A 19,818-nucleotide genomic window follows, 5' to 3' on the forward strand; every position below is an offset into this window, starting at 1 on the left:
CTTTTTAAATATTGCCTCTTCCTTCCATTCTCCCTTTGCTATTCCAATTACACACGTTAGACCTTTTAAACCATGTTTCACACATATTTTAATCTCTTTTCAATATTTTCCAAACATTTCTCTAGGTTTTAGTCTGCATATTTTCTTTTGATTTATCTTCTAATTTACTAATCCTCTCTTCATTTGTGTCTAATCTGTTAAACATATTTGCTGAGTCCTTTATTTTGATTATTGTATTTTTAGTGATTTTTTAACAATTAACAATAAATTTTTCAATTTAATAATTATTGTTATCAATCTTTATTGATATAATTGATATACTGTATAATTCACCTATTTAAAATGTACAATACAATGGTTTTTAGTACATTCACAGAGTTGTACAACTATTACCACAATCAAGTTTAGGACATCTTTGAATCCAAAAAGAAACCCCCTACCCATTGCAGTTTCTCCCCATTTTCTCCAAATGGTCCTAGTCCTAGACTCTGCTATTTTGCTTCCTGTCTGTATGTTTTTGCCTATTCTGGACATTTCCTATGAAAGGAATCACAAAATATTGTGGTCTTCTGTGACTGATTCCTTTCACTTTGCATAATGTTTTCAAATTCATCTGTGCTATAGTGTACTTCATTCCTTTTAATTGCTAAAGAATATTCCATTGTGAGGCTATATATTTGGCTTATCTATGTATCAGTTAATTGACATGGGTTAGTTCTGCATTTTGGTTATTATGAATAATATTGCTATGAACATTCACAGACAAGTCTTTATGTGCATAACTTTCATTTCTCTTAGGTATATACCTAGGAGTGAGATTGCTGGGTCATTATGGTAACTCTATGTATATTTAACTTTTAAAGACCTCTGGATTGTTTTTCATAGAGACTGCCTTATTTTATATCCCTATTAGTAATATGATATAAGAATTTCAATTTGTCCACATACTCACCAACACTTATTATTATCTGTATAAGTCACCCTTTTTATAGTCATCCTAGAGGGCATGAAAAGGCAGTAGTATTTCATACTTTAGAATGTCTTTTTCCTCTTTTTTATAGTTTAAAATAGTTTTTTTAGTTTTTTTCTGCTTTATAGTTTTTTATAGTTCAGTTCTCTCCTGAAATTCTCCATACAGCATCAAATTTTTTGAACACTTATTTTAAAGTCCACATAGGATAATGCCAATATGTGAATCTCCTGTGCATCTATTTCTATTATATTTTTTTGTTTTAGCTTTAATCATGTTTTCTTTTCCTCAGTACACCTAGCCATTTTGGATTCAATGATGGATACTGTTATGAATAATGACAAAGGTTCAGAATAATTTTATTCCCTATAGAGGACTAAATACTACTTTTGAGAAGCGGTTAGAGTGGGGACAGATCACCATATGCAAATATGTAATGGATTTTATCCAAAGCTTGGCTACAGGCTTCATGAGGGCTTCCTTTTCTGGTTTACTCTTACTTCTGGGGTAGGCTTCTGGGAGTTCCGATTTGTATTAGGCTGGTGTATTTATGAGAGCCCATCCTCCATGATAGGATTTTAACTCTAATTTCTGTCTCCATAAAGTTGTCAGGAGCTCTTGTTAGTCTTTCAACCATGCAGTTGACATTTTCCACTCAGGCTCAAGGGGTCTGAGACACAGTATATCAGGTATACCTCTCTGTTGTTTCTGTTCTCTCCAGAGTCATGGTTTCTCAGGTCTTCACTACCTTGGCAGTTGTCTGATGCTTCTACACACACGAAACTGTTTCTTTTTCTTTTCCTTCTTATTATTACTCAGGTTTTTACTTATGCAGCAGGACAGTTGCTATATAACAAGCTAATCCTTTGTTACAAGAAGGCTTTGCATGCACGTGGATTCATTTTGGATTTTCTATTCTATTCTATTTATCTAGTCATGCACTAATACCAACCCATTTTAATTATAAACTTGTGATGTAATTTTATATCTGATAGGGTTAGTGCATGAATGCACACTTGGATGCCCAGACACAGATGGACACACACACACACACACACACACACACACACACACACACAAAGCTTATATTCATTTCAGTGTTTCCTAGCTATTTTTGTTTGCTTTCTTGTTTATTCTTCAAAATAAACTGTATAATCAAGTTACTAAATTCAGAAAAATTTGATATTTGTGTTAGGATCATGCTAAATTTGTAAATTTACTTAGGAACAGCTTTTTAGCATTGAGTCTATTCAAAAACATCTATTTAAGTCTCCCCTGTGTCCTTCAGGAGATATTACAACTTGCTTCACATGGATATTAGGTATTGTTAAGGTTTTACTTAGATTTTTTTTCTGATATAAGTAAATTCTTCTTTTCCATTCATCTCCTAATTCATTACTGTTCATATATGTGAAGAATATTGTTTTGATTTTTGCATATTTATGTTATAACTTCCAGCTTTACTGAATTCTTTCCTGTATATATATTTTTCCATCAATTATTTACAGTTTTTCAGAAATAAGCTAATGTAGTATATACAAATAAAATAGTATTAACCTTGTTGTTTCAAATTTTTATGTTTCTTTTTTCTTGTTTAGTCGTCCAGACTAATTCCTAATTCCTGCAGTATTAAATTTTGGTGGAGATACTAGGCATATTGTTTTGTTCCTGGTTTTTGCAGCAAAGGGTCTAGTGTACCTCCACTGAAGAAGATACTGGCTGTTGGGTTGCATATCATTATATCATTTTAAGGAACTATCTATTATAAGGATATATCCATTAATGACTACTGAGTACTCTTTATATAAATTTTGTTAAGTGCCTTTTGTGCCTTTAAAGAACATTTTCGTATTATTTTTTCTTCGTAGCTCTATTAATTTGAAGAATTATATTTATTCTTTGCTGAAAAAAAACAAGAAAAAGACAATATGCCTCATATCTCCACCACAATCCAATATTGGAGAAATTAGTCTGTACAATTAAACAAGAAAGGAATTAGAACACGAAAATTTCTTAAAATTTAATTATCTTTGTCTTTCTGAAATAAATTCTCAACATTTTGATGCAGTATTTTTTAATATTTTGCTAATGTTTGGCTAATGTTTCATTTAAGAATTTTGCATACTTGTTTATAAACAGGAGTAGGCTATAGTTTTCTGTTTTGTACAATATTTTAAGGTTTTGATATCCATTTTATATTCATTATTTCCTTAATTTTCCATGCTTTGGAATAGTTTAAGTAGCATTTGTATGATCTAATCTTTAAAGGTTTGGTAAAATTTCACTATAAAATTATCTGTAGGAAGATTCTTTACATCTTTATTTCATCTTTTAGATTTGTTCTGCTTAGATTCTCAATGCTGCCTGGAGTCAATTTTGGTAGATTATATTTTCCTAGAAAATTAGCTATTTCTTTTAGGGTTTCAAAAGAATTTGTATAGAGTTGTGGATAAAAGTCTTTTGATTTAACTTCCTTTCTTTTGACAGCTATCATTATTCTCCCCTTGCTATTTCTTATTTTGTATATTATTTTATTTCATATATTATTTTATTGTTTTGTATTTTCTCACATTGATGTAACTGATTTACTTTAATTGATTTTTAAAGAATCAATTTTTATTCATAAGATCTGTGGATTTCTTTTTGTTTGTTTTTCTAACTCACTAATTTGTTTTTAATTTTTTTCTTCTTTTAAAGTTCATCTTTTTTAATTTTATTGACTTTTACCACCATTTTGTACCTATAAGGCAATTAGCAAGTATTCTATTTCCATATACTCTTTTTTTCTGCCTTCATTTTTTTGTAGTTGTAATTTATTTCTATTATGAGGGTATATATTAAGTATATACTATTCTATCATCTTTACATCTACCATCAACTCTACAGTTAAATATATTTAATGTCCTTATGGTGGACCTTCCCCAGTATTTTTCAGTTGTCTGAATTCATCCTCTAGTTAATTCTTCATGAATATTCCTTGAGGTTTTGCATATTGATAGTCTCATTTATGACATATATACCCAAAGGTAAGTTTAGGTAGGTATGTTTTTGGTTTATATTATCTTCAAGTATCTTAAAAATAGTACCCCACAGTTTTCTGGCTTACAATACTGCTACTGAAAAGCGAGTCAATCTTACATTCTTTCCCTGTAACTTTTTTTTTTTTTTTAAATCTGGAAGTCCAAAGGATATATTCTTTCTCTTTGAAGATCAATAGATTCTAAAAATATATCTTAGTATTAACTGCTTTCTGTTGATTTTTATATGGTATACTTTTTAATATGTAGATTCAAATTTTGGATTTTGTCTGGAAAACTTTATTGAATTGCAGCTTTTATACTTGTTCTGTTTCATTTCTTTAGTTTCCTCTTTTAGGAATTATATTTAGACATGTGTTAAATCATATTTTCCTTTGTGCTAAATCTATCAACTCTAAAACTCTTACCATGTTTTCAGTTCCATTTGATTTTTTTTTCATTTTCTTTTCCATTTTTCATTTTACTTTACTATGGTTTCATTAGTGTCTATTAACTTTTTGTTCTTTCCAGTTTAGTCTTCTGAATTTTTTCTTTTCTTTTTATTTGTTCATTGAGCTGTTTTTCGTTTAATGCCCTCCCCTTAACTAGTCTTTTTTATCTCTGAACGTTTCTGATTGATTATACAACCTTTATAGTTTTTACTGTTTTCTTAACTTCCTTTGGCTAGTTTTGAAATATTTAGTCACAATTTTCTTTGGCTTTTTTTGGGCCATTTTTTCTTATGTATCTTCACTGTACATTGGCAACTCATTCAGAGAATTGGTGTCTTTGCTTACAATATATTTTATATTGCAGTTATTTTCTGCTGCTCATGTTTTACTGAGATGGGACTTCCTATTTTAGGAAATTCCCATATGGGGTAGTGGCAGAAAAGATAGCTTTTCTAGATTCATGGCTCCAGAGCTTCCTCTTCTCTTGTTTATGGAAAATATTTATAAGTAGGACCTCAATTTGCCTTCTACTTTCTCTGGTTCCCTTTCCTGCTTTGTATCTAGGACTTCTTCTCCTTAACTAATCATATAAATTTAAATTATACTTTCAGTAGACTTTATTAGTGTGGAATTCTGTTCTTCTAGAAGTTTTGATTGTGTATTTCTGGAACCCCTGGGAATGTGGACATACCAGTATAATATAATTTACACTTTAGTCTTTCTACACTCATCTGTAGTTAAGTGGGAGCTCTATATACCTTCCTCAGTTTTTATTTTATTTATTTTATTTTTTTATTTTTTTAATAATAAATTTATTTTTTATTGGTGCTCAATTTGCCAACATACAGAATAACACCCAGTGCTCATCTTGTCAAGTTCAGTTTTTTTTAATACATTTTTTTTTACTTTATTTATTCATGAGTGACAGAGAGAGAGAGCGAGCAACAGAGAGAAAGAGAGACATAGACACAGGCGGAGGGAGAAGCAGGCTCCATGCAGGGGGCCTGCCGTGGGACTCGATCCTGCGTCTCCAGGATGATGTCCTGGGCTGAAGGTGGCGCTAAATCGCTGAGCCATCCAAGCCGCCCCATTCCATGATTCTTGATTGGAGAATTTCATTTATTTACATGTTTAAAAATTACTGACAAGGAAGGACTTATTACTGCCATTTTTAAATTAGAGAGTGGGGAGGGGCAGAGAGAGAGGGACAGAGAATTCAAGTAGACTTCTCCCTGAGACACGGAGCCTCCTTAGGGACTGGAACCATTACCCTGAGATCACAACCTAGACAAAACTGAGTGTACCGTCCAGGTGCTCCTCTTCTTTCCTTTTTTTTTTTTTTTACTTTTTGTTTAGTGCTTCAGGAATCAGTCCTGAGATCTTTTCTCTATTTACACTTATTCCTCAGTGATCTCATCAAATCCCATGACTTTATAATCCATAATCTGATGACTCCAAAATTTTTTTCTATAGCCTAAATTCTTTTACATTAGACTGATGTCTAACTTTCTCCAAACCTCACATTCAATTCATTATCAAGAGCTAGCAACACAACTTTCAATATATTTTTTGACTCTGTTCACCTCCATTACGACACCCATGCTGAGCCACGATCCTCACTAGCTGAGATTACTGCAATAACCAATTAGCTGGGGTACTATTATTACACCATGCTTCTCCTACCCCTACCTTGGTTTATCTTCCACAAAGTAGCTACTCTTTAAAAATATAAATCATATAATATTACCAGTGATTTCCCTTAACACTTGGAAAAAATTCTGAACCCTTTTATCACAGTCTAAAGGGTCCTATAGGGTCTGAACTCTAGATTCCTCCATGATCTTACTTCCCACTACTCTTTCTTTCACTAGTTCTAGGCACCTTGGCTTTATTCTCAAACATTCCATATGACTCTGACCTCAGGGCTTCCATACTTTCTGATACATGTACCTTCACTGCTTTCCCCTCAGATCATTACGTTGCTCATTTACTTCATTCAACTCAAATAGCATCAGAGACATCTCCCCAGAACATTCAATCAAAACAATACTGCTGTATTCCCATACCACCTTGTCAATCTCTTCTTTGTTTTTCCTTATATCCTTTAGTTTTTTTCATATCATAACACTCAACATTACCTGAAACCGTATTTTTATTGTTATCTCCCTCAGTAAAATGTAAGCAAATACACTGATTTTTCCTGTTTTGTTGATTCCTGTATTCTCAGAGCCCAGATCCATACCTTGCCCACAAGAGGTGCTAAGTAAATATATGTTGATTAAACTTATGAAGCATTTCTCAGTTCTTATTTCTTATAACTTCTTATAGTGCTTTCTATTGTTGTAAGTTCAAACTTAGTACTCTGCTTTTGTTTTCATATTTAAAAAAGATCTTTCTCGCTTTTATTCTATGCTTTTCTTCCAGTTTTTGTGATTTCATTTTAGTTTTTACTCATTAATCTAACTAAAATTAATTTTTGTTTATGGTATGAGGATAAATAACTTCACATTTATCTCCTCCCTAGTATACATTTATTAAATACTCTGTACTTTTTAAAAATATCACTTTTAGCACATACTAAGTATATGCACATTTAGAACACCCTTCATAAATTCCTCATATCATTTTTGCTTTAAATATTAATAAATTAAAAATATTAATAAATTTTGATTTAAATATTCTAGGCATATTTACAGATCTGCATTCTCTTTTCATACTGATAGAACTTTAATCTGCCAGCCATAGGGCTGCCATGGTTATTACAGGATCTGAAATTAAATTAAATGAATCCATGTAACGTTGCTGTCTCAAACGATTTTTAAAGATTATTTATTTATTTATTTACTCATGAGAGACACTCAAATAATATTTTAATGCCATCAATAACTTGTTTCTATTAAGTCAAAAACTCACAAGAAATGGTGAATATTGTGAGAAAGAAAGAGAAAACATACCATATTACAGAAAAAAATGTCTAGTCACTTGATTTTTATCTAAAATACTGTATAATATTTTGACAAGATCTTACACTTTCTTTCTGCCTTTTGATTGGCTAAATCACAGAACTGTTAGAATTCACACCTAATGGGTTCAAGACCTATGTCTCACACCCACACCTTACAGCACCCTCTGTGCCCTTACACATATGTACTCATTCATTCTAAAAAACATCTGTATTTCATAATGAAAGTGGAGACCAGGCCTTTGTCCTGAGGGTTTACTATCTAACAACGAAATCCATGTATTTAGCTTTCTAACCAAAATAATGTTTTCTCATTCAAGAGATGCGCTTGTGCATCTGTTATTTATTTGGTATGCTTTCTCCCTCTCTATTACTCACTTCACAGTTTGGGTTTAGCAAATATATTGGGTGAAATGAGGAAAATTATGTAGACCAAAACAGTAGGAAGTGCTAAATTGTCATCAAATAGCCAAGTTCTGAGTTTATAAGTGAAAGGTAGAGTCTGATACTCCAGTCACTCTGGGTTAGATCATTCTAAGAATGCTGTAATTTTGTTTCTAATAGACACATTTCTTTGATCTATGTGGAATCAAAATAATTTATACCACCAGAATTCAAGTAAAATTCACAATATTGGAAAACTATCAACCATGCCTCTGTGTTATACTGTGGCTTAAAAGTTATATGAAATGTGATATTTTAATATAAATCACAACTCATTGTTTTTTAGGCAAGCCCTAATTTTTAAAAGGGATGAGCTACCAGAAAAAAAAGACTAGGTACTAAAACTCTATATTCTGTCCCAACTGTTTTTTAAATGATCCATTACTTGGTATATGTGTAAAATCACCTACTAAAAATGTGTCACTCTCAATGCCAAAGTTATGTGGAGTGAATCATTCTGAATTTTTTAGTCTGTAATTCACACACACACATACACACACACACACATCCTAAAACTCAAAAACAAAAACCACAACAAATTCACTGTTTCATGGTAGAATGTATTCTAGGTCATTGTCACATAGCTTTAGGTTCACAATTCAAAAAGCCTAAATTTTCAGACAATGAAGGGAGATCCGTGAAAGGAACAGAAAGAAGGAGAAAAGACATTTTAAAAAAAGATTCCTTCACAAGATGAACCTATGAAAGACAAATGACTCAGCAAAATCTTTACACTTCAAAATAGTTTTTACAAGTCCTAACCTTTGGCCTTCTTACATTTCTCTACCTGTGCCCTAAATTATTCCTTTTCAGATTTACTCTTCTATTTCCTCTTCCAGCCTTCCCTCCATCTTTATAAAGGGTGAAACCTACCTCAGTGACTCATGCTGGATGCACCATTTTGGTCATAAGCAAAGCTTCTACAGTTTCACTGATCTTGGTATACTCTTGGAAAGAATGATTTTCCTTCCTAACTCTCTTCAGCTATGACCAAACAGATGGTATTACAGTCTTTGAAGTTCAACTGAAACATACTGTTGAAGACAAACCCAAAGCGTTTATCTGTAATATCATGTGAAAATCCACTAACTGTAACCACTCCATGTACCTTGTTGCTTTGAAGTGGATCATTGTCTTAGATCCTTTTAATTATGTTTTGTGGGTTTTTTTTTTAAGTTAAGGTATGTGTAAAACGGCAAAAGAATAACGAAACGTATGTTTGATGGAAATAGTTTGAAAATCAATGATAAATTTTCATCCCTATAACTTCTGGAAAACACAGCAAGGAGGGCTCTGAACCTGAGGGTGGAGGTGCTGAGAAGCACAGCTCCTGTCTCAAGTGGACAGCTATCACAGACTAGGTATTTGTATATGCAGGCAGCCAGTAGTTTATAGGACATTTTAGTATTCATAAAGAATAGTTAAAGGACCAAATCCCTAAAGATACAGCATTTTTTTTCCCTTTCTTTGCCCAGGAATCTGTTTTGGAAGCCAATTCAATGATTACTACTAGGACATGGAATTTTGATATCCATTTGGTACTGATTTACACCAGTATTTTTAAGGCTGCCAACAAGAAAGTCCAGAATTTCAGGCAGCCAAAATTCCGCAAGAGACAACTGTCTTTTATTTTATAGCTTATGAATTTGGGGCTTAATATGATTTTCCACTAACAAGTCCTGTACCCCCTCCAGAGTGCTAAAGCCGGTGTGTCGATCAGCAAAGTAACACAGAACATATGAGGCAAGTTAATATTAAACTTGAAGGAAAACTATACAAATTATATTGTTTACTTAGGAAAAAAGCACTCTAGTTGAAAGGGCCGACATATGATTTATTGCAAACATTTAGCCAGTGTGCTCATAGTTTCAGTTTGTTAAACTAGCAGCACTTATTTGGTGGTGGTGTGGCACTGGATACAGTATAATAAAGTCGTCAATTAAAAATCCACCAGGTATTGGTAAGGAATAGCTCTAAATACTTCATGTCTTCTGTTTTTATTACATGTCTAGAAAAAGGTAGAAATATGTCCAGAATGGGTAATAAATCTCAGGCCAATAACTCAGGGAGGAATTAGATGGATGACTCTCTTTAAAACATAAGTCAGTGAAGAACCTGTTTAATTAAAAACAACAAAATGTTTTTGGTTCCTAGAAATAAATCTGTTGCAAAACAGAATTTCCATATATAATTAGGAAAAAAAAGAGTATAGTTTTTTTTTTTGTATGCTCAAAGTAACTTTTTGAAGGAAGTCAAAGAGAGAATAAATATTAGAACACTGAAATGATTCATTTTTTAAGGAAAACCATGAAATCTTCTTCTCTGCATGCCATGAAGAAAAAGAGAGACATGCATCCATCCTTTAATATTTAAGTGTTCCATAACTAAATGACTTTCCCTAGGATTCTAGGCTCGTCCAAAAGCCTTTATATTTCATATAATTTCTGATGTGGTTTTATATACTTGTTTCCAATCTAAGAACCAGCAGATATATAATTAATAAAATCAGTATAGGAAGCCTTAGGATTATTTATCTACAAAACCAGATGTCAAACATGGCATCTTCCATGTTTTCTAGTTAAGAGAAATTAGGTATCTCACATAAGTTTACAGATGAAGCCTATTGGAAACAAACAAACAAACAAACAAACAACCCAAAGGAAAGATTTCTACAGCAGAAGCTCACACTAAGTATTAAGAAAACCATATCAGATGCCTTCTAGACTTGACATTAGAATCCTAAATTCTTATCCCAAAGCCTGGCCATGTTGCCTACCATTGATGACTTCCGGGCCATCAGCAGCAGCATGTGCTCTGCTTTCCTGGAAGGGATAAGAATCTTTGTTGGATTCTCAGGCTCACCAGAGAGAAGGCTATATAACATTATATGCAAGCACCATACGATACCACTATACATCTGAAACAGTAGCTGTACAGAACAATTATTTTAGCCATGTTGCCAGGTTGCTCCATCTCATGACAGTTAAAGCTAAAGGTGAGTATGAACAAATGGAAGAGACTTCCAACATCCATTCTTAACTTTTATAGTACAAATATTTATATAAAAAATCTTCATTTAAAAATATATTGGTAAATTACTCTATGAATCTTTTATTAGCTAATAACATAATTTTATCTAGGCCAACTTTTGAAAGTGACATTGAAAGGATAAATTATTTCACACCCAAAGTTACTGTATCTAGAAGAAAATAAAATGAGGAACTATTTACAAATTAATCTTTAAAATTTAATGTCTGTACCTGAATCATGTTATAAGACAGAGCACTGGAAAAAAAAAATCATCATTCTGTTTGTAAAGAAGGCCACGCAAATATGTCTCGGGTGGCAGTCAACCATATACTTATTGCTTCTAACATTCCTGGCCCTCTATCAAGGACATGCATCTCTGGTTCATTTAATCAGGAATAATTTTCTTATTTGGCACAGTTATGACAAATTTCATTCTTAATTTCTCATTAGATTTCTGAAAGACATCATATTAAAATTCAAATTATGGCAAAACTCCCTAACTGTGGCATATGGGGAAAGGAGAGAAATATATCTCTAAACATATCAGATCTACAGAAAATCACTTCATTTTAACATTTACGTTTATCCTTCCCCACTTTCCCTCTCCATTATTTTCTGTCCTACACTCATTCCTTACTCAGTCTTTACTCACTTATTTTAGATATGGTGGCATAATCAGCAGTACTATGGCCGGACTGCACAATACTTATTTTTCATTTATTTCCACATAAGCATTTTGGCAGCCGGTCTAGCTCATTGTTTTCCTTTGGAGGTTGAGTTCTACAGAAAACCAGATATGAGAGAATATACACTACTTCTATATACAAATCTGAGTCCTGAGAGCAAAACATAAAGGCTAAAAGAGGGGGTAACTTCTCATTAAGGCTGGAAGAAATTTGAGAGGCTTAAATGAGCAGATTGTGAAAACCCCCACTGCTCCTTAACCGATCTTGAGGAGTGAGCTTAAGGAGGTCTTGCTCAACCATTCACGACCAATGGTGAGGGGGTGCTTGGCATCACAATCATATTAGATTTGAACTTCATCTTCTGCTTTAAGTCCATGGCACGTACCACTCAGACGGGCTCCTGGGGATTCCCCACGTGACGACAGTGGGGTCAAGGCAGGGGTCTGTGGGGTCAACAGGAAGAGCGGTGGAGAGAAGCTGGGAGCCACGGCTTCGGGCAGAGAACTGAGATGGTAGGGAAGTGGGGAATGTGGGTATTTGTGAAGCACTTGGCCCGGGGTTCTGGCTGGCATTCTTGGTGGAACTGCTTTAATCCCAGGCTGGGCTACTGCTGTAATCAAAGGTGGTGGGAAAACCAAAGACTTCTCTTTAGGAATGCCAGGTGTATGTACATGTTCGTCCTTTAGTTTTGCAATGTCGTTAAATACCGAGGCGAGAGGTTGGAACTTGGGTTCCCAGCTGAGGAGATAATTCCAGTGGTAGTTGCCTCTCGAATTGTGATTAGAGGTTCTCTGGGTGGAAAGAGCCGTGCATCTTGCCTCCTGATCATCTGAAATAAAGACGGACTCTCTCCTGACATCGGCCTGGATGCTCTCTTTTCTCTCTCTCTTCTTTAGAGTCTGGGGTAACACATTATTTTGGACATAGGTTGTGTCACAGCTTTCTCTTTCTTCTTCCTCAAATGCATGGCTGGTTCCTACTATTTCAGCAGTGACCATCACATCGGTTTCTCCAGACAAGCAGGAGAGCTGGTCTGAGTCCCTAGGGATTCCAGAGTCTGGGACCCTGGACTCCCGGTCGCTCAGAGCTGAGCCAGCCTCCTTTCTGTAAGGATGCTCATTTATCCTCTGGATTTCCTTATCTTCTGCAGTTTCTCCTTCCACAGAACAGTGGCCACTAGAGTTTGAGTGCCTGTACAGATTCACCATGTCTTTCTCCATGATACTCATTAGGCTCAGCCACTCTGGCAGGGAGTCTGTGGGCACTGCCTCATTACCGCCCTCATTAGTCTTCTGGAAGGGCTTGAGCATGCTGCCATCTGTGGTCAGTCTCAAACTGATATCTAAGGATGACGATGTTTTCTTTTCTTCATAATTATTTGGTGTGTCCTTTTGTTTGTGTCTTACAATCAACACAATTAGAATGAAGATGAGCATCAGAAACACTACAAAGGAGACCGTGAGGCTGATTGAAAAGCTGTGGCCTGATACCTCTGAGGCTCGTCCTTCCGAGAAAGAGGACACGTTCACAAACACAGTACACAAGGTAAACCTGGAGTCTGGTTTGGGGCTATGAGCGATTATCTTCATTTCAATGATGTCTTGTTCACGGAACTGACTTCTGACTAGAGGAGGTGCCCCAGTCGAATAGATATGTCCATTAGTTCTGTTTACCAAAAAGAAAGGAGATGGGGTTTCCAAAGAGTACAGAACAACTCCATCCAGACCAGCGTCTGCATCTGATGCTTCCACCCTGCCAATCAGCTGTCTCACTTTATTCTTCTCTGGAAGGTTGAAAAAATATTGATCTTGAGTAAAGATGGGTTCAAACTCATCTACTCCTTCAATATCCAGCCAAACCATTAGAGAGGCTGTTGAGTCACCCTTGTCTTTTGCCTGAATTGTCAGGCAGTATTTATTGTCACTTTCATAGTCAAGGATTTGCTGCGTGTGAATCTCCCCTGTTAAGGGGTCAATGAGGAAGGGATCATGATCACGAGGTATCCCCTGAGTGATGGAACAGGGTGATAACACAGAATAGGTCAGTTCTCCATAAGGACCTGCATCAAAATCCAAAGCATTCACGGAACATACGGTGGAGAAAACAGGCACATTTTCAGGAACAACACAATTTAAACTTGAGAACATAAACTGAGGTGCATGGTCATTATCATCCAGGACATTGATAAACACAACTGCAAAGGAAAAATGCTTCTTTTCTTCATCTGAGGCTTGCACCGTTAAAGTGAATTTTGTCGTTTCTTCATAATCCAGAGGTGCAATCAGATAAAGAACTCCAGTGTTTTCTTCCAAGTGAAAATGCCCCTTCTCATTTCCAGAGATTATGTGGTAGATGATTTCTGCGTGTGAACCCACATCACGGTCATCTGCAGAGACCGCAGTGATGTGACTCCCTAGAGGGGTACTTTCCTTGACGTGGGCATGGTATTTCAGACTGCTGAATTTCGGAGGGTTATCATTGACATCAAGGACTTCTATTGCCACAGTGGCTGTGGAGCTCAATGGAGGGAAGCCGTGGTCAGATGCCAGAATGACGAGCTTATGACAGGAAGCTGCTTCTCTATCCAGACTGTGGAGCAACACCAGGTAACCAACTTGCTTAGAAGGATATTCTGAAGGAAGAAAACTAGTTTCCACATGGAAATTGTTCTGCGGATTACCACTGATGATGGAATAATCAACATGTGTGTTTTCACGGGTCCAGTCATGGTCAATGGTTGAAAATGTGACAAGCGTGCCTCCAACTTGAGCATCTTCCCTTAAACTGAGATTATAATATTCTACCGTAAACTCAGGGGCATAGTTGTTCACATCCTGTATTTCTATCTCTACTAAGGCAAGAGCCCTCAGGTCAGGAATTCCACCATCACTGGCTTCAACAAGAAACTGAACTGTTGACTTTTTATCCAGAAGTAATATAGGATTGATAGCAAATATTGTGCCTGAAAAACAAGACATAGCATTTCAACCCTGTGAAATTAAAATTTCAGGACCCAGTTGTCAGCAAATATTCATCAAATATGTACTAATGTATTTAGTTATTTGCTAGATTTGTTATTTAAGTTACAACCAAGAGTAACTACAATTAGAAATTTTAAATTACCATAATTATACTTTGGTAACACTTAAGATCCAGAAGTAATATTCCCGGCATTCACTCTATTAAATACACGTGCCATTTGAAGATGACTTTGCCACACATGTCTCTTAATTTTTTTTTGTATAATAAGCTGTCCTATTACCATTTTTTAAAAAAAAAATGCATTGTTATTTAAAAAATGTATATCTCATTCTGCTACCCATAGACACATGTTTGTACAAAGACATTCTGGTATAAAGATATTGATTCTGGAAACACAGACTGACATTCATTCTAGTCAAATGAGGGTAGTATATATGATAATGTTGAGTTGCAACTATTGCTTAATTATGGAGGTGTCTTTCCTAAAGCTCTTCGCTAATTCAGCAAGTAGATTTCTTTCTTAGTGATGAGATACATTTCACACATTTTATTATTTTTAAGATAGAAATATGTAAGTAGAGTCTCACCGTGAACTAAATTGATCTGATAGCATTTAAATGTTTTTTTAAAGATTTATTTATTTTGAGGTGGGGGAGAGACAGAGCAAGTGGGGGCAGGGAAGGAAGGTGAGAATCTCAAGCAGACTCCACACTGAGCATGGAGCCCAATGTTGGGCTCAATCTCACGACCCTGAGAACATGACCTGAGCTGAAATTAAGAGTTTGACTCTGTAGTGACTGAGCCACCAAAGCGCCCCCACTTAATGTTTTAATACATTCTAATCAATATCTCATTGCAAAGCTTGTTGATAACACATGTCAAGCAAAAGTGTTGCTAGGATTAAGTGCTCAGAGAGACGACCTTACACTGTGATGTGCTGTGGCCAGGATAGCAGTTGATGTCATCTCAGCACTGTGCATCCCCTACCACCCACCCCCTAAAAAAGAGAGGAGAAAAGAAAAGCCAAATTTCTAACATGTTTATATCCATATAGTAGCATCCACCCGCAGGTTGTGTGGCAGCATGACCTATGACCTACTTCTCCCTGGTGAACCACTCCATGGGCCTCACACTGGTATTTTGTGATTAAATTCTTCTTGGGGGCAATCCTGAGGTTAATGTTTTTTAATGAGATATAACTAACGTGTAACATTCTGCTAGTTTCAGGTGTACAACCTAATGATTCAATATCTGTATATAGTACAAAGTGGTCCCCACAGTAAGTCTACTTACCATCCATCATCCTGAGGTCAATTTTTAAATCACTTCTCACTTATGAAATAATGGGTGTGTGGAGATGAGGAACACACAGAGTAACATGTCCCAGGCCCTGTTCTTTACTCTAGAGTGTGCTCTGTTAGGGACAATGTTTTGCTAATCATAATATCGTATCAAATTTATTTTTTCCTATTTACCCATTGTTTTCCCATTTACCCATGCTTTCTCTATACAATTCTTAACAGTTCTAATCTAAAATCACTTGCTTGAATGCATTTCATGACCACAAATGACTTGATTTCTGATAAAAATATAAAGAGCCTTGGAAGGCATCAAATAAACTGGAATACTACAACAGTTTTTCTGGGTACAGATGCTCAAATAATTTTCCTTTTTCATTTTTTTGTCCTTATTGAATGTATTATGCTATTATTAAACTCAATGTACTCGGCTTGGAAGAAAAGTTCCCACACTCTTGTAACCTGAAATCCTCAGTAGTAAATGAATCCCTTCAACTTTATTTTGATGCTTGTTGAGGGCTGAGACAAATACCTAAACTGTCCTGGGTTGGGCTGATGAACTGGGTGTTTACTACATTGGGGTCTCTGAAGTTCTGTGCATTTGCCAGCATATAATCAATTCCTTTTGCTTTCCAGCCACTGAGATGTAGTAGTAGAGAAGGAACACCAGGATTTGCTACCACGGCATTTGATGTGAAGAGAAATAAGAAGGGTGGCATCTATAATATCAGGGAGTGAGGTGGAAACATTTGAGGAGCATTTGGAAAAGATTATTTCAAGCTTCTACCCTGTAACTCAAACCTATGAACACTACAACCACATTAAATAACTCACCATTCATTGGATCAATTGAAAATTCTTTAGAAGAGGAAAGGATTCTGTAAGAAATGTTCTCATTGCTTTCTATGTCTGTGGCTGCCACGGTCAGCACTGAGTACCCCGCAGGCGCCCATTCGGGAACAGTGACCTGAAGGAAACAGAAAGAAATGAGTCTTGTGCTTACAGGCTAGAGATATTTTCATGAACAGGACCAGAAAGCAAAATCATTATATTCATTTTGCTTATGGAAAATACACATGTTAATTTATAGAGTTGATATATTAAGAACATTGTTTCGAAGTCTCAGAATTCAGAAAAACAAGATTAAAAACATTTCATTGAGTTTTGATTTTTATTATAAAAAATCCATCTAAATTATTTCTGCCTGGTAGAGGATAGTTAATAAATCCACTAACGCAGTATTTCAGACAGAAATCGTTATTTAGGTTAGTTTCCCTACTGTATTTCTGCTTAAACCATGCATTTGCTACATTCAGAAGTCCTGAAGCCCATTTCCAAGTACTTAGCTGAATGCTGTTATTGTCTTTACTTCTATAAACATATACTAAGGTGTAAAAAAATAAATTTCCACTTCACAGTTTTGTTCATGATTGGTTTCTGCAAAAGGTTCATCAGTATATTCCAAAGATATGGCTAAGAAAAAAAGAGTTTTCCCAAATTAATCGGTGATAATCCAAACCACTGTATTATCTGGTACCTTTGCAAATATTAGGCCAGTTCTGATTGTTATGAATAACTGGATTCCAATCCCTACAAATTAAAAAAAAAAAAAGATGCTATATGCAGCTAAGAAATTGACTTGAATGAGCTATTTAGCTCCATAGGTACTTACCAGAGCTTCCATGATATTGAATATACAACCTTCAGCCTCAACTAAGTCATTGAAACCTGTGAATACTGCCTGTCTGAATCAGTCTGTCAACAGTGGTAGGCTTACATTATTCCCTATTCTTTTCGACTTTGCCTATGGTTTCAGTATCTCCTTATTAAGCTCTTTACCTGGTAAGAATCTTGAGAAAATACTGGTGGGTTATCATTGACGTCCACCACACGGACAATGAGCGTTCCCTCTGTGTCATGCACAGTATCAGAAATTTGGATGAACAGCTCATATTCGGTAGCTTCTTCAAAATCCAATGTTTCCACTAGCACCACCGCTCCAGTGTTCCGATCGATAGCAAACTTGGTCCCAAGATTACTCTCTTTGGCGAAATTGAAGATGAAAGTTGGATTCAAATCCACATCATGAACTGATATCTGAGTCACAACTACACCAGGCAGAGAATCTGCAATAGTCATGACCAATGTCAGCCTCCATTAAAATCCATCCTTTGAAATACTTTTCTTTAATAGTTCAATCCAAACATTTTAACTTTAAGTCCAACATGATTTTCTGTTTCTTGGCATGATTTCTCATACAAAGCTCATTACGAGCTGAACAAAAACTCTGAAGAATTTATGAGCCCAATAAAGTGAAAATTTACCAGTGAGTAGGGAATTGAGGAGGTAAAGTATATTCGATTTTTATATTGCATTTTTTTTATCATATGCGTGCAACACCATTCCAGGACGAAGGAACATTCTCAGCCACTTATTTATCCTACATAGTTTCTGTATTAAAATCACATATTCATGGGGAATATGGGTGGGAAGAAGGTTATTACTCAAAACAATAATACAAAGCATACAGTTTTGAAACGTAAACAAGATTTAAATGACAATATTGGTATACCAACTTAGAAATACTTGGTTCCTTGTACTTATTTTTGTAAAATTATTGCTTATGGAGAGGCATATATAATGCTTCCTTCTCTTAAAAATCTGACTCTCAAAATTATCCAGACTATGGAAAGACAAAGTATGTATCGTGGCAGTGATAAGAGCAAATCTCTCATATTACCAAAAAAAAAAAAAAATCCACAAAATAGATAGCATGCTAAATGTCTATCAAACATGCTACATGTGTTCTTTAGTCCAAACTGTCATAAAAGGGACCTGATTTTTAAGCTGACAAGTATGGTACAGGTAGAAAGATACTCAGAATAGTTCCCCTGTATATGAGACATAGGTAATTTTCATATTTCGGGTTTGAACATTCTGGATGTGCATCAACCACTCCTTACCCTATTCAGTATATGTTTTGATTTTTTGCCGTTTGTTCTTGTGATGTGCTGATAATGGGCACATTGCTGCATTTTGATGCTAATACACATCCTTAAGAATACTACCTTTGGTAAAAGCAAAGCAAATGGAAGTATATCAAATGGGTGAGAAGCAAGAACTGGAGAATCTTTTCTTTGTAGAATATTTCAGAGTATTTGTGGGTATCCCTATGCATCTACAAATATATCCCTCTGTGAGTGGTAATTTGTTTGGAAGCTAAACATCCTAAAACAATCCTAAAATAGAGACATCTTAGGAATAAGTTGGATATTAATAGTGAAAGGAGGGAGGCAAGAGGGAGGCCAGCACTTTTTGCAATTTCAGTGATAAAGAGTTGGCTTGGAAAAAAAAAAAAAAAAGAAAGAGTTGGCTTGGATTTACCAGTATGGCCACTGACCATGGATAACTGTGGGATTGCAGACTATGGAGTCATAGAAGCCAGGGACCCAAACTGTTAGGATTAATTAGCATATTATGTAAAATTTTGTATTTTCTACTTCTACCATTAATGTGGTAAAATTTTTCTGTAAATGCTGAACTTTAGTTTACACTAGAGGAAAGTGATGACTTTGTGCAATGAGCAGCCCTTCATTTATGACCTGTGATTCGTATACTGCCAAGACTGACAAAATTACCAGTCTATGGACATTGCTTCTTCTCAGAGGAGCTTTGGAATGATCATCAGAGCTAACAAAGTATGCTTCTTCATGGAGTAGATTTGTTTTTTGGGAACTATCTGCACACAAAGAACAATGTGTGCAATGGCAGTTCGAGCCTGGGGAACTGGCTGGCCTCCTGATGACTTAAAGGCAAATCCCAGCTTCAACATTTAATGTCTTTGACATTTGATATTTAACTTTGGCCATCCATTCTCCATTCTGTAAAATGAAGACAGAAGCTGTCCATGTTGCGAGGTTCTTGAGGATTAGTACTTGTGTTTCTTAAAACGCCTGGCTGGTAGCTGATATTACACA

The 19,818-nt window shown here is 35.3% G+C and overlaps 1 protein-coding gene across 1 annotated transcript in view; it reads right to left on the bottom strand.

Moving 5' to 3' along the window:
* Nucleotides 1–8,384: 8,384 nt before the first annotated feature.
* The window catches only part of DCHS2 (dachsous cadherin-related 2), a 226,007-nt gene continuing 214,573 nt past the window's right edge, over nt 8,385–19,818 (bottom strand). Inside the window, exons 18-20 of the mRNA XM_077844431.1 lie at nt 17,681–17,967; nt 16,676–16,808; nt 8,385–14,523 (exon numbers count right to left, since the gene is read on the bottom strand). Of these exons, the coding sequence (XP_077700557.1) occupies nt 11,903–14,523; nt 16,676–16,808; nt 17,681–17,967 (3,041 nt within the window). The 3' untranslated portion in view covers nt 8,385–11,902. The remainder of the gene's footprint in view (nt 14,524–16,675; nt 16,809–17,680; nt 17,968–19,818) is intronic.

This window comes from Canis aureus, chromosome 13 (genome assembly GCF_053574225.1).
Source record: "Canis aureus isolate CA01 chromosome 13, VMU_Caureus_v.1.0, whole genome shotgun sequence".
In the NCBI taxonomy this organism is placed as follows: Eukaryota; Metazoa; Chordata; class Mammalia; order Carnivora; family Canidae; genus Canis; species Canis aureus.